Source organism: Mastigoproctus giganteus, chromosome 8 (genome assembly GCF_048544385.1).
Source record: "Mastigoproctus giganteus isolate SK-2022 chromosome 8, ASM4854438v1, whole genome shotgun sequence".
In the NCBI taxonomy this organism is placed as follows: Eukaryota; Metazoa; Arthropoda; class Arachnida; order Uropygi; family Thelyphonidae; genus Mastigoproctus; species Mastigoproctus giganteus.
The window spans coordinates 76,722,368-76,738,122 of NC_143582.1; the positions used below are offsets into that span (position 1 = coordinate 76,722,368).

The 15,755-nt window shown below is 37.0% G+C and overlaps 1 protein-coding gene across 1 annotated transcript in view; it reads right to left on the minus strand.

Moving 5' to 3' along the window:
• Positions 1 to 15,755, minus strand: part of p115 (General vesicular transport factor p115) — a 262,239-nt gene that overhangs the window by 228,472 nt on the left and 18,012 nt on the right. Inside the window, exon 2 of the mRNA XM_090380276.1 lies at positions 9,940 to 10,026. Coding sequence (XP_090236402.1) covers positions 9,940 to 10,026 — 87 coding nt within the window. The remainder of the gene's footprint in view (positions 1 to 9,939; positions 10,027 to 15,755) is intronic.

Genomic DNA, 15,755 nt, shown 5'->3' on the forward strand with positions numbered 1-15,755 from the left:
TCCAACAATTGACTACCTGCTGCCTGAAGACATATATCCACACATCTATCCTACAATCACCCATTCTCAATTTGAATTCAACCCCCCATGTTCTCTGCAAGGAGAATGCCATGAGCATTAAACTTGCTCAGTCCTCAGACCTCAATCAGATCAGGTCCTTAGTCTCCAGATGCTGCAATATGCAGAACTGAATCCTTTCTTGGTAAGAGCATCCTTTCGTTCCCTTCACCAATGTCATTGCCTTTCTCTGCACCCATTGAAGCAGAACTACATCCTTCCTAAAGTGAGACCTCTAGACCTATATGCAGTACTCAAGATGCAGCCTTATCATTGCCTTTTACAATGAGATAATCAGCAACTTATCCCTGCTAGCAAAATTCCTGTATGCCATTGACAAAACCCCATGTCCTGGCAGTCTGTCTGCGCTGATCAGAGAAGTTCATATCTGACTGCACAATTACCCACAGATATTTTACATATTCTGCTAACCTGGGTGTAATACTACACAGTTGGTACTTTAATCTGGGATTACTACTACCTATATGCAATGCATACCTTGCATTTGTCAATATTAAACTTCAGTTGCCATTTTGTAGCCCAGCTGCCTAATTTTACTAGATCTTGTTGCAGTAGCACTTGATTACTGTCATTAACCTGCAAATCTTTGTATCATCTGCAAACTTAGACATTACATATGATATACCTTCATCATTATCATTAATAAATATAAAAAACAACAATGGGCCCAGCACTGAACCCTGCCGGACACCACTAATAAAATTAGTCCATGAAGAGCAGTGTCCATTACTATCCACTCTCCTTCTCCCACTCAACTATCCCTTTTTCAGAGCAGTAACTTGTCCTTAATGCATACTGCTCCAACTTGGACAGCAGTCTTTTCTTTTTACCAAGCCTTTTTCATATTAAGCATCAACATTTTTTTCCCACTTCCCTCTTAGCTATCTCAAACTCATTTAGCACCCTATAATATTTTGATGAACTTCAATTAGTCACCTCCCTACAGAACTCCTCATGCAGAAATGAGGATGCAAAATACCTATTCAGTTTGCCAGCAACCTGAGCAAGATAATCAACAGTTAAACCACTGACATCAAGTGGATCAATATGATTCAACTCCTTCCTTATACTAATAACATAAGTAAATAAACCTCGCTGCTTTTCTTTGCATTCTTTTCCAGATGCTTCTTGCAATTGCCTTAGTTTGCATAACTTCCTTGGTGACTTGATTACAAATTAATTAATATCTACCACAGCCTTCTGTATCACTTTATAATTTATATGCAACCCATTCTTTTTTCTTCTCTGCCACAAGTCTCATTAGTTCATTTGATATCCATTTAGGTCTAATCACGGAAGAGAATTTCTTATTTGATATGAAAAGTTAGTCACTTCTACGATTACTTCCCTGAATGCTTCCCAATTAGAATTTGCTGTTGATAACATTATCAGATGATTCCACTAAACAGAACTTAAAACCTCTTTGAGACCACTGTAGTCACCTCTTCCCTTTACCTTTGACAGTAGTTATGATATTAAGTAAACCCCACATCTGCACACTGATCACTACCACCCAGTGGGTCTTTTACCTGCAGATTTTTAAAGCATATTCTTAACTAAGAGCATAACATCCCCCCCCTCTCTCTCCCTGTCTTGTCTATCCTTTCTGTACATGTACTCCCCATATTCAAATTCTGTATCCATTGTGTCACGACCTCTGACATCAAGCCTCCAATATCCATACATTGTCTGCATTTGATGACTTAATCGGTACTTCAAATTTATAAAATTTATTTACTATGCTCCTGGCATTAGCATACATGCACCTGTTTTACTCTTAGTTACCCTAACACAGCCCATGTATTTACTTGTTCCATGATGACCCACTACAGGGCTTGAAATTCTTGACATCACTTTCCACACTGCTGCATATTCCAATACAAGCAGTGCAAGTATCCCGCCCAACTCTGCCTGTGGCTGTAGTTTACCTATTAGTCTGTGAATCCAATCCTCCCAAGCAAGCAGTATTCCAACCCGGCTACCACTGCCTCGATAGCACCAGAAGATATTCTTGCACCCCTTCTATTTAAGTGTATCGCATTCCTGTAAAAACAGTCTCTCCTTTTATCAAACACAGACGACAATGAGAAAAATTCTACCCCACGAGCCTTGCACATTCTCTCCAGGGCAAACTGATTGACAAAACTCTCAAAATGTACTTCCTCCTAATGTTTGGGCAGATTTGCAGACACTTTCAAATTCAATCTTAACTTGCAACTTTTTTCCCAACATTGCTCTGTACTCTCTCATTAAATCCTCAGATCTCCTACTCTAAATAGCATTAGTGCCAATATGTACAACAATATCACCCCTCATGCCCTCAAAAGATATCTGCTCTACAGTGTCATCTATTTTTGTCCCTAGGAGACAAACCCTGATTCTATACCACCCACCAACCTTCTTGTGCAATATATTTTCCATTTCCCTGATGATAGTAGTGTCACTGACAATAAATACCTCCTGTGGGACCAGTGCATTCTGCCTTAGAGATTGCTGCTGTATTGCCTGATGCACATGTGTAAGCTCTAGTGTTGAGATGGTCAACCGAGAGCTTGATAGGCCCTATTTTGATTTCTTCAAGACCATCCGCCCTGTTCTTCAAGCGCTCATAAATGCCCATCAAATCACCGAGTTCACACCTAACTGCCTTACTTTTTGGGATGCTGATGGATTGTTGCTTGTAAATTATGTTAAGAAGGCACATTTGGGTTGACTGTAGTTCGAGTTACGTGGCCACAAAATATGGTAATGATAATATTCTTGTCGTGTAATGATAACTAGTCGTAAATTCCTCAACTTATGTTATTGTCACAGAATATATACAGAATTTTGTTTTTTTTAATTATTAAAGAATTAGACATTTTGAAGCTAGTGAGACTCTTGGATGAGACAGCATACGTCATATAGATTTCACCTTGCTAAGTAATGATGGATATCTTTATCTTTTATTTAACTCTTAATAAAATTAACTGCAAATTAATGAATTTTGCAAATAATTAATTTAATTTTTATGAGAAAGGAGAGAACAAAAAAAAAAAAAAAAAATTTGGTATCACTGATAAATTATTTAAGTAATCCAAACTATGAATTTTTCAAAATGAGTTCTAGATATGAAATCAAGAAATATACAAAAATAGTCTTGCTAGAAAAACATCTGAAACGTAAAATTTCAACTTACTTAAAATCCCCTAACCTGGAACTTAAATAATCAATGAATAACTAAACAAACAAAGAAGCACAGAAAAAAAAAAAAATTTTATTTCTGTAAATGCAAGAAAACAAGCATTGAGGACGAGTATGTTTTTCTAATGTGACTACCATAAAGGTAGCACACGGACCATTTAGGAGTGTACATGTTGGCTATAATCAACCTCCGTAGCAAAGTGTTCAGGAGCGGGAGTGCAGTAGCACACACTCTTGAGTAGACTGGCGTTCAAGCCCCTGACTGCTAAATAAAGTCGATCTGCCAAAGCGCACCAGACCAGTGTGGCAGATTATGGTCCATTTCCCTCAACAATTCTTGCTGAGGAGGCTTCCATCCTGCAGTGGATTCATAATGGCTGCAGTTTACCTTTTTTTATGTTGACTATGATTTTCATATATGGAATCTGGAGAGTAGGTATGTGGGTCTACGTGTTTTAAGATCACTTCACATAGCACATTCATTTACTTATGAATTGTCTTGAAATTTTTCCCGTACATGCTGCCATCTATCTATGTTTCCTACTAATAGTCAATACTGTTTTATAATAGATATAAGCAAGGAAATATTTTTAAAAAAATCAAATCTGACAACTATTCTTGTGTGATTTTGATTCACAAAAACCCAAAATTCTCTATAATTCAGATCTAGAAGCCACGAATTAGATATAGACTTATCATTGCTTAAAACAAATAAGTTATAAGGGGTTTTTTTTTCTAATTTCATTTTTGACAATAATTTTACCTTGATGTCCAATCATGTGAAAATAAGAATAAGACACCTAGGATAGATGGGATATATCAATTATATTAAGAAATGTAATGAAAAAGGTAAGCAAACTTCAGCCATAATTAAGAGACCATCCTTGGATTCAAAAGAGATCCCTATGGATTGGAGACATACAAATGTCTCCCCATTTCACTAAAGGAGATCAAATGGTGAAGTGAATAATTACAAATCTGTTAGTAGTAGCAGTGGCAGTGGCATTTGATGCAAGAAAGCAAGTGTATGAGCTTATGCAGCATCAGCCAAAAAAAAAAAAAAAAAAAACCACACCATTCCCTCCAAATGCCTGTCCAGTTCCTCCTTAAATTTACTCAACCTATCAACTTCCACAACGACAGATGGAAGTTTGTTCCAGCAATTAACCACCCGCTGGCTAAAGGCAAATTTCCGCACATCTAATCTACATCTGTCTTTTCTTAATTTGAATTTATGTCCCCTTAGGTTCGTAATCTGAACAAGTGGAAGGATCCCATCAGAATTCAGCGTGCTCAACCCATTCAAGGCCTTATATACCTCAATCAGATCACCGCGCAGGTGCCTAGTCTCCAGCCACTGCAATTTGCAGAACTTAAGCCTCTCTTGGTAAGAGGATCCCTTCATTCCCCTCACCAATCTTGTTGCCCTTCTCTGTACACGCTCAAGTAAATCTACATCCTTCCTAAAATGAGGCCTCCAGACCTGTACACAGTACTCAAGGCGTGGCCTGACCTATTCACAAAATTCCTATATATCATTGACAAAACCCCATGACCTGCCCTGACAGCCTGTCTGCATTGCTCAGAAAACTTCATATCTGACTGCACAATTACTCCCAGGTCTTTTTCATTTTCTATCACCTTAAGTGGTAAGCACTTAAGGTGATAGAAAATACCACACAGTTGGTACGTTTCTCTAGGGTTTCTTCTACCCATATGCAGTACTTTGCATTTGTCATACTTCAGTTTGTCAAACTTCAGTTGCCACTTCTTAGCCCATCTGCCCAAATTATCTAGATCCTGTTGCAGTAGCACACTGCCATTACTGTCATTAACAACCCCGCCAACCTTTGTATCATCTGCAAACTTCGACATTAAGCCTGATATACCTTCATCAATATCATTGATAAATATACAAAACAACAGTGGACCTAACACCGAACCCTGCGGGACTCCACTAATAACATTAGTCCAAGAAGAGCAGCACCCATTGATTACCACCCTCTGTCTTCTCCCACTTAACCATCCTTTTATCCATTGTAGCAACTTACCCTTAATACCATTCTGCTCCAATTTGTACAATAGTCTTCCATGTGCGCAACAGTGTCAAAAGCTTTCTTGAAATCCAAATATATGATATCAAAATTATTTTTTGCATCCAGTTCCTTTGTAACCACATCATAATATCCTATCAAATTTGTCAGACAAGACTTTCCCTTAACAAACACATGCTGTGTCTGAATCATTGCTGCAGTCTTATCTAGATGATCCTGCAATGCATCTTTAACCAGTGACTCCATTATTTTACCAGGAACAGAAGTTTGTTGTTTGTTATTTGGTTTTTAGGAGCATTAGCAACTAAGGCCATATTGCTCCGGGATATGCGGTGGTCATTCCCTGACCTTTCCGCATCCTCCGTATTTGGTGGTGATGGGCTCGAACCCAGGTCTAATCAAGAAGCGTGTGCTACGCACTGCTGCTCCTTCCCACCTGGCTACAGAGGTGCCAGGAACAGAAGTTAAACTAACTGGTCTGTAATTACTCGTGTCACCCTTCGATCCCCCTTTGTGAATTGGGGATAAATTTGCACATCTCCAGTCTGTGGGAAACTCCCCTGAGTCCAAGGATGCTCGTAATTATGGCTAAGGGTTTGCTTAGTTGCTTTGCCACCTCCTTTAATATAACTGGATAGATCCCATCCACCCCAGGTGCTTTTCTTATGTTTAACTTCAACAATTTCTCCTCCACTTTGCTTTCAGTTATTACAAAATCATTAAGTATCCTGCTACAATTTGATATCCTTCTGCCATTTTCAAACCTTAATAATTCCTCATGCGTGAATGTAGATGCAAAATACTCATTCAGTTTGTTTGCTATCTGAGCAGGATCATCAACAGTTGAACCATCGATGTCAAGTGGACCAATCAGATTCATCCCCTTCCTTTTAGAGTTTATATAAGTAAAGAAATCCTTGCTGTTTTTCTTAGCATCTTTTGCCAAGGATTTCTCGTAATCTGCCTTTGCCTGATTACAGACTAGCTTATATTTCCCTCCTTTGTCTCCTGATTACAGACTAGCTTATATCTACCATAGGCTTCTGAGTCGCTTGATCATTTATATGCATCCCATGCATTTTTTCTTCTCTATTACGAGTCTCATTAGATAACCATTTAGGCCTAAACCTTGAACAATATTTCTAAATAGGTATGAAACTTTTAGTAGCTTCATACCTATTCATAGCTATGAAGTTCATAGCTTAACTTCTGTTCCAGAGAAAATAATGGAGAAACATTTTTCTTCTCTATTACGAGTCTCATTAGTTCATTAGATAACCATTTAGGCCTAAATCTTGAACAATATTTCTAAATAGGTATGAAACTTTTAGTAGCTTCGTACCTATTCATAGCTATGAAGTTCATAGATTAACTTCTGTTCCAGAGAAAATAATGGAGACACTGATTAAAGAAGTAATGCAAGACCATCTAGACAGGAATGCAGTTGTACTCCCATCACAGCACAGATTTATTAATGGGCAGTCTTGTCTGAACAATCTCATTGGATACTATGTTGCAAATGAACTGGATGCAAAAAAATTATTTTGATATCATATACTAAGACTTCAGAAAAACTTTTGATACTGTTCCACATGAAAGAATGCTATACAAATTGAAGCAGTGTGGCATTAAGGGCAAGTTACTGCTGTTGATAAAGGAACGGCTCAGTGAGAGAAGAAAAGAGTGGTTATCAATATTAAAGAATTCAAACCTACATTAGTATAATTATGTTTATTTCCAAATTGGCAATATGACATAATGGAAAATAACACAAACGTTCTGTGGTATTTTCTCACAACTTCTTCAGTGACAGCTGTCTTTGCAATATCACTGTCACAAAAGGTCACTTAGGTCTTAAGAACTTGTTGTTGAGACCTAAGTGATCTGTTGTTGGTATAATTATGTTTATTCCAATTCAGAAATAAACAATTATACCAACATAGATTTGAGTGCATTATTATCTTCAAAAAACAGTTTACCTACTACACACCATGCTGCTCAAGGAATACCTTAGGGCATTAGTATCCAACCTTTTTCCGTACAGGAGCATATTCAAAGTTAGATTTGTTTTGAGCCGCACCAAGTGATTTGAGTCTCTTGTTACATGTAAAAGGAAGTTTCTGTTTTCATTCTACTGTTTTTTTTATTTTCAGGCTACACATATGTATATATATATATATATATAAATGAAAAATCCCAACACTTATTTGCAACAAATCTATGTCAGTGATTTATTTTTTAGATTTTATTAAAATTATAAAAATATGAATTTTGTTTTTTTTAAAAATACCTTACTTTTCTTTTAAATTCTCACTTCAGAAAATTTATAACCTGAAAAGGATCACTGCTTTTCAATATTAATTAATAAATAAATATAATGATACACCTAGCATTAAAAATATTCAAAACATTTAATGAGAATTTTTTTTGATAATTAAAATTTAAAATGCTGTTTTAAGGTTCACTTTCACTTTCTGCATGGGCCATATAAAAATAATTCGCAGGCCATAGGTTGGACCACCACTGCCTTAGGGCAATGTTCTTTTCAAACAAATGTTATTAACAGAGTCCCCCATGGTTCATTGCTGAGTTCTCTAACATCTTCAATATTCATTCCTGATACTGTTGATGGATGAGAATGAGAACCTAATAACCAAGGATGAAGAGATAAGAGAAACATGGAAGTATTTTGAAAATCTGTTGAATGTCCAGGACAGCCAGGACCAGACAGACTTGATGTGGAGTGATGTAGTGCATGCATGGAAATACATCAAGGCAGGTAAATCTGCTGATATAAATGAGATAAACAGAGAGATGCTGAAGGCTACAGACGAGGCAGGGATAGCATGGACATACAGACCACAGTCTGTATGTCCATGATCTTAGATGATCTTACAAGATCTGGGATGAGAGACAGGTGCTGAAGGACTGGAAAGGTTTGATCATCCTGTTGTTCAAGAAGAGGAACAGGAAGAATCCAGTTCTTCCAATTAAACAAAAGTGTTCCAATTATAGATGCATCACACTGACATCATATGTGAGTAAGCTGTACAAGAGTGTTAGAGCAGAAGACAAGAGGAACGATTGAAAGTAGGATGGCTGAGGAACAGTATGGCTTTAGGCCTGGCAGGTCAACGGTGGATCTAATTTTCTGCATCAGGCAACGGATGGAAAAACACTATGAACAAAATAAAGAATTATGGATGGCATTTTTGGACATAACGTGTTTGATGCAATGAAGAGAGAGAAAGTGTGGGAGATGTTAAGAAACTTGGGGATGGAGTAACATCTTGTTGGGAGAATTGAGAATATGTACACCAACACAGTGGGCAAAGTAAGAAGTGATGGGGTTGATGGAGAGTTTTGAAATAACATCAGGTTTGAGGCAAGGAGGTGTCCTGTCACAACTACTATTTATAGCTGTTATGAATGATATGCAATGCAAAGTGGTGGAACAACTTGAACAAGACCAAATGAAAGTCATGATATTTGTAGATGACCTCTGCATATGGGAAGAGGGCAGGGAACAAGTGCAGCGGCAAGTTGATATATGGGCTAGTATGGCCAATGAATTTGGACTGGTTTTCAGTCAAGAGAAGAGTGAAGTAATGGTTCTAAAGAGGAGTGGCAAGCCTGAAGGATACATTACAATGGTAGGGAAAGAGCTAAAAATGGTTAACAACTTCACGTATCTAGGAAGCAGATTACAAAGACTGGAGTGACAGACGAAGAAATAAGTAAACAGATACAAGCGGGCATATAGGCAGACAAGAGATCTGATATGGAACAGGAACATTCCACTGAAGTGTAAAGGCTACATTTTTTTTTTTTTTTTTTTATGAAAACCCCAAACACGAAAGGTATCAAAACCTATAGTACTTAGTACCATGCATGAGTTGAAGGAGAAGTATGGGGGGAGGGGGATGCCGGAAACTTTGCTCTAGAGACTAAACATGGGTTTCACCACTTCAAGCCTCCAATAAGCAAAGTGGTGGTATTTCACCGGTTGATGAAAGTCACCTACCACATACCAGACATATTATATACCCATTGCGAAATTTGCTTTCAGCCAGATGGTAATCGATTAGTGGAACTAACTACCATCTGGTATGGTGGAAGTGGGCAGTATGAATAAATTTAAGAAAAAATGGCACATTCTTAGATGGGATGGGATGGGATGGGCAGGTAGTGTGGGAAAGTTTTTCCTTGCCTCATTTGCTACTATTAATACTAAATTAATATTTAAAAGAATTTACATACAAAGTTTTTTTTTTTTTTTTTTTTTTTGTAAAAATGAAAACAATCTTCAAAATTTCAATCCAGGGCTTACCCCTATTGAAAACTCACTATATGGAACTCCACATATTCAGAAAACTCATAAAAGTGCTAAGCAATAAATCAATTGATACAATAAAAAGTTCCTTCTCCAGACAATTATATTTTAAATTTCAATTATATAATAACAATTAAAGCAATTTATAAAATTTCTTGGGAGAAACTAATATATTTGACTATAAAAAATTTAAGTGATATGCAGTGTTTTTTAATCTGTTATTGTAATAAACTTGTTCACACTGTTTTCACTTTAATACCATATATTAATAAAATATCAAAAGAAACATACTTTAGACAGAGATTTAAGTGCTCTACAAGCATCCCTGCGGTCATCTAAAAGAGTTGAAGTCTGAACTCGTTCCACTAGTCTTTCTACCTTTTAAAACAAACAAAAGAAAACTGAAATTAATTGCTCATTTGTATATAAAAATTAATGCAAAAATAAATTTATATTTATAAGAAGCAAAAATTTCTGACATACATGCTGAAGCAATATGAACTAATATATAACACACACACGGCTGAACTAACTGTGAAACTGGTTTAGCATTTAAAAAAAAAAAAAAAAAAACTAATTCAGTTAAAATCTTAAAGAGCTTGATTATGCATTAAAGCAGTGACAAAACAACTATACTGCCAGGTCCATCACTGTGTGTCAGGGGGGGGGGGGAGTGTCACATCATAACAGCTAATTTGGTATGGTTATTAATGACCACAAGGATCTGTTTAGAAATCGTATGGGGGTCAAAATTGTGTTTTGCCTCTGCATTCAACAAATCGCTTACAATAAATTTACTTACAGATAAGCACACAAAGATACACCATCCTTTGATACTTGTATGTTACCTTCATTGGATATACAGCAATACATGCATGAAGAAAAAGAAAGAAGGAAAGGTGGAAAAGTAAAAGAAAGAGGGGGAAGACAAGGACTTATAGATTAACAGTAGCCACTGGCAGAGGTGGAAGTGATTCTTGCACTGCTTCTATTGAAATGAGCAGAAGCCTGAAAAACAAGATGCAGGATATTTCAGAGACTGCTGGGAGTCATTGCGGTACAAGTAAACACATGGGTTGTGTTAGGGTAGCTAAGAAAAAGAACAGGTGCATGTATACTTGCGTGTACACCAATGCTAGGAGTTTGGTAAATAAATTTGATGAATTTGAGGTATTGCTCAAAACATCAAAGGCAGATATTGTTGGGATATCAGAGACGTGGTGTCACACAGATATAAGTAATGCGGAACTGGAATTTGGGGAATACAATGTGTATAGAAAGGATAGACAGGACAGGAGGGGAGGAGGAGTTATGCTATTAATTAAGAAACACATAAAGTCCAAGGAAGTGAAGCCAGTTGACATCGATGGACAGGGCAGTGTCGAGTCAGTTTGGTGTGACATAAGCATAGGGAAATCAAAATTGAGAGTAGGAGTGTGCTATAGGCCTAATGACTCTGATGAGTATAATAAGATATTGTACAAGGAAATAGAGTGGGCCAGTAAATCAGAGAGTCTTATAATGGGGGATTTTAATTTCCCAGATATTGACTGGAATTTGTGGAATGGTCACTCGCACACTAGCAAGGCTTTTGTGGATTTATTGGATGATTGTTTTCTACATCAGCATGTTCGTGAGGCAACAAGAGGGAGCAATACTCTTGATCTGATTATCAGTAGTGATTCTTCATGCATTAAGAATCTGCAGGTAAATGAACCACTAGGTGGCAGTGATCACAGTGTGTTGAAGTGGGATTTACTCAAGGAGGGAACTACCATCAGAGGTAAAGGGAAGGGTTTTTGTTTTCGTAAAGGCGACTATGATGGTCTGAGACAGTATTTAAATTCTATACAGTGGGACCAACTGATGATGTTACCAACAGCAAACTTAAAATGGGAGGCATTCAAGGAACTAATCTTGGAGGCTACCAGGCTTTACATACCAACTAAGAAATATTGTTCAAGGTTTAGGCCTAAATGGTTGTCAGATGAACTAATGAGACATGTGGCAGAGAAGAAAAATGCATGGGATACATACAAATTAATGGGTGACATGGAAGCCTATGATAGATATAAGTTGGTCTGTAACCAAGTCACAAAGGAGATTAGGCAGGCAAAGGCAGACTACGAAAAATCCTTGGCAAAGGATGCAAAGAAAAACAGAAAAGAGTTCTTTGCATATTTAAACTCAAGAAGGAAAGGGATGAATCAGATTGGTCCACTGGATATTGATGGTTCAACAGTTGAGGATCCTGCTCAGGTGGCTAACAATTTAAACGAGTATTTTGCATCTACATTCACGCATGAGGAGTTATTCAGGAAGGAGAATGATGCAGGTAAAGTAAACATTGGCAGTGAGCTGGATGATTTTGTAATAACTGAGAGGAAAGTGGAGGAGAGATTGTTGAGGATAAACATAAAAAAGGCACCTGGGGTGAGACAGCAAAGGAAGTAAGCAAGCCCCTAGCCATAATTATGAGAGCTTCTTTGGACTCAGGGGAGGTACCCATAGACTGGAGATGTGCAAATGTAACCCCAATTCACAAAGGAGGATCAAAGTATGACAAGTAATTATAGACCTGTTAGTTTAACTTCTGTTCCAGGTAAATTAATGGAGGCACTGGTTAAAGAAGCACTGCAGGATCATCTAGACAAGAATTCAGTTATAGCTCAGACGCAGCATGGTTTTGTTAAGGGCAGGTCTTGCCTGACCAATTTGATTGGATACTATGATGTAGTCACAAAAGAACTGGATGCAGGGAATAACTTTGATATTATATATTTGGATCTTAGAAAGGCTTTTGATACTGTTGCACATGGAAGACTGCTGCACAAATTGGAGCAGTGTGGCATTGGAGGCAAATTGCTGTTATGGATAAGGGGATGGTTGAGCGGCAGAAGACAGAGAGTGGTAATCAATGGACACTGCTCAACGTGGACTAATGTTATTAGTGGAGTTCCTCAGGGTTCAGTGTTGGGTCCGTTGTTGTTTTCGGTGTTTATGAATGATATTGATGATGGGATATCAAGTTTAATGTCCAAGTTTGCAGATGATACAAAGGTTGGCAGGGTTGTTAAGGACACTACTGACGCTATGCTGCTGCAACAGGATCTGGAAAGGTTGAACAGATGGGCTGAGAGGTGGCAAATGAAGTTTAACATTGACAAATGTAAAGTACTACATATGGGAAACAGTAACCCCAGAGCAACGTATCAACTCTGCGGTAGTACACTGACAGTGGTGGAGAATGAAAAGGACCTGGGGATAATTGTGCAGGCAGATATGAAGTTCTCTGAGCAGTGCAGACGAGCTGCAAGAGTAGCTCATGGTGTCTTGTCAATGATAAAGAGGAATTTTTCTAGCAGGGATAAGGAGGTGATTATTCCCTTGTATAAGGCAATGGTTAGGCCACATCTTGAGTACTGTATACAGGTCTGGAGGCCTCATTTCAGGAAGGATGTGGAGCTGCTGGAACGGGTACAGAGAAGGGCAACAAGATTAGTGAATGGAACAAAGGGTTGCTCTTACGAAGAAAGGCTTAAGTTTTGCAAATTACAGAGTCTGGAGACTAGGCACCGGAGAGGTGATCTGATAGAGGTGTATAAGGCTTTGAATGGTTTGAGCATGCTCAATGCCAATGGGATTCTTCATCTTGCTCAGAATAATCAGCTCAGAGGGCATAAATTCAAATTGAGGAAGGACGGATGTCGGATAGATGTGCGGAAATTTGCCTTTGGCCAGCGGGTGGTTGGTTGGTGGAACCGACTTCCATCACTTGTTGTTGAAGTTGATAGCCTAAACAAATTTAAAGCTCAACTGGACAGGTATTTCGAACGAACGGAGGGGTGAAATGGGAGTGGTGTGTGTGTTTTTTTTTTTTTTTTTTTGGCTGATGCTGAATAAGCTTGCTTTCTTGCATCATATGCCTCTACTAATGCTAATGCTAAGAAAAAAAGAGAATATTTTGAACTTGAATAATTAATAAATCTATAGTAATTTTAGAACTACAGATACACAAGGATTATGAAAGACATAAAATTGTTCTAAGAGAAGTAAACAGGCTCAATGAAGAGGGGAAAATATTAGATCAACAGTTAGATACTCAAGTGATCTTTGTTTCATTCTGCTATCTCATATTGAGGAAGAGGTGGTGGTGTTGTACTGCGAGGCATATTTTGTTAATTGATGCATGTAACTTTCTTACATATGTTTATATATGTAAGAAATATCTAAGTAATAAAATATGTAAATATGTAAGTAATAAAAATTTAATAACCTCAAATTCTTCAAAAAATACACCATTAATTCATATGTTTAATGTGAATTGCAAATTAATGTCACTGCTAAATCAATAATTACAGTAATGTTATCCTGCTCTTTTCTATTTAGATTTTAAGTGATAACCACTGTTCTTATGATTGTCATCTGAAGGATTAGGACATTATTAAATACAAAATGCTATTTGTGGAAAGTGGAACTGGATTAAATTGCTTCTTGTTAGAGAGCACAATTAGAAAATCAAGGTATAATGCAAAATCAAATATTATTGTCAAAGAGGTCAGACTGTTTTAAGTAAACCAGTCTGTGGATTTTCTGTGGATTAAATAAAAGGGATTAAGAACAGGTGTCTAGTAGACAATTTTTCTGTTTAAAATTTGTCTAAATTTACTTTCTGTAATTTTTAAATATTTGTAAATTTAATTCTTAACTTTTCAAAAGCATTTCTGCTAATTTACATTCTTTCTAGTTACTTCGATAGCTTAATTTTAACTTCGCTAGTGGATAAAAGTTTTGATGAGAGTGTAATTCTGTAATTTATTGTAAATTTAAATTTTGTAATCTTTCTCAATTCAAATTTCACCTAAGTAATGGTTGTTATAAGATCCACTTTCAATACATTGCTCATGATATCCAAGGATTTTTACTGATTGTATAGCCTGTGACATGTATTCTAATGTAAGGTCTAAGGAAAAGAACATGATCATTCTTTTCTTTGCACCCAATGTAAGGAGTGTACAAATTTCAAATTAAAACTTTGTGTATTACTAGGATCTGAGTCATGGAAGAAACATGTACTTGTCCAAAAAACAAATGTAACTAAGGAGCTTGTCAGGGAAATAAATGTAAATGGGAGCTTGTCACGGACTCTTGTGACCTGCAGAATCAAGTGCATACTACTCTGGTTCTAAATCTTTTTGAACCATACTACTCTGGTTCAAAAAGATTTAGTTTTATTGGGAACTCTATTATCAGAGAAACGGGTAACATTTTTTGTAATAAAGATTGGTGGACTAGAACCAGGGTGTGTCTGCCAGGAGTGACAGTTGATGTTACCAACAGATTGTCATACTTTAAGGGAGAATGGGGGTAAAGAGGCTTTATTATTATTCATGTGGGGGAATAATGTTATTAAACAAACAAGACCTGATGATTTTTTGGATAAATATAAAAACATTCTGAAAAAAATTATGCAAGTTAGGTCAGAATGTGTATGCATCTGTAATTATGCCCAGACATGATAGGTGAGATTATATGCTGAAAATCTTGTCGATTAACTCAAGACTTAAGGGACTCTCTACAAGGTTGGGGGGGGGGGAATTTTTATGGTCTGATTTTTATCACTTGAAAGATAGAAGGAATCTATTTCGTAAAGATGGTATTCATTTAAAAAGGTAGTGCAGGAATTTTTTGCCAATATCATTGAGGATGGATACCTTAAGTGTTCAGAGAAACTGAACACTTGAGTTGGATGGGGAAGGGGTAAATAAACATGCATTTATCAGATGATATAGGTAAAGCTTCAACACATATCAAGAATTCTGGCTTGCTGCAACAGCCAATGTTAGCAAGTTGTTCCAAGCAAGCAGAAGATAAAGCTAGGGAAACAAGCTAAAATAGCTTCAAGGTGTGTGTCAGGGTGATAAACTATAGAAAAATACTGAAGTCTTAACTGCATCTACAGTAATGTCAAAAATGTTATTAATAAAATGGGTGAATTCAAACTTGTGGTTAGGACATCTAATGCTGATATAACAGGACTAATAGAAATGTCCAACCAGAAAATGATGAATTCCACTAAGGTATGTAATAGTATTAGCCATATAGTG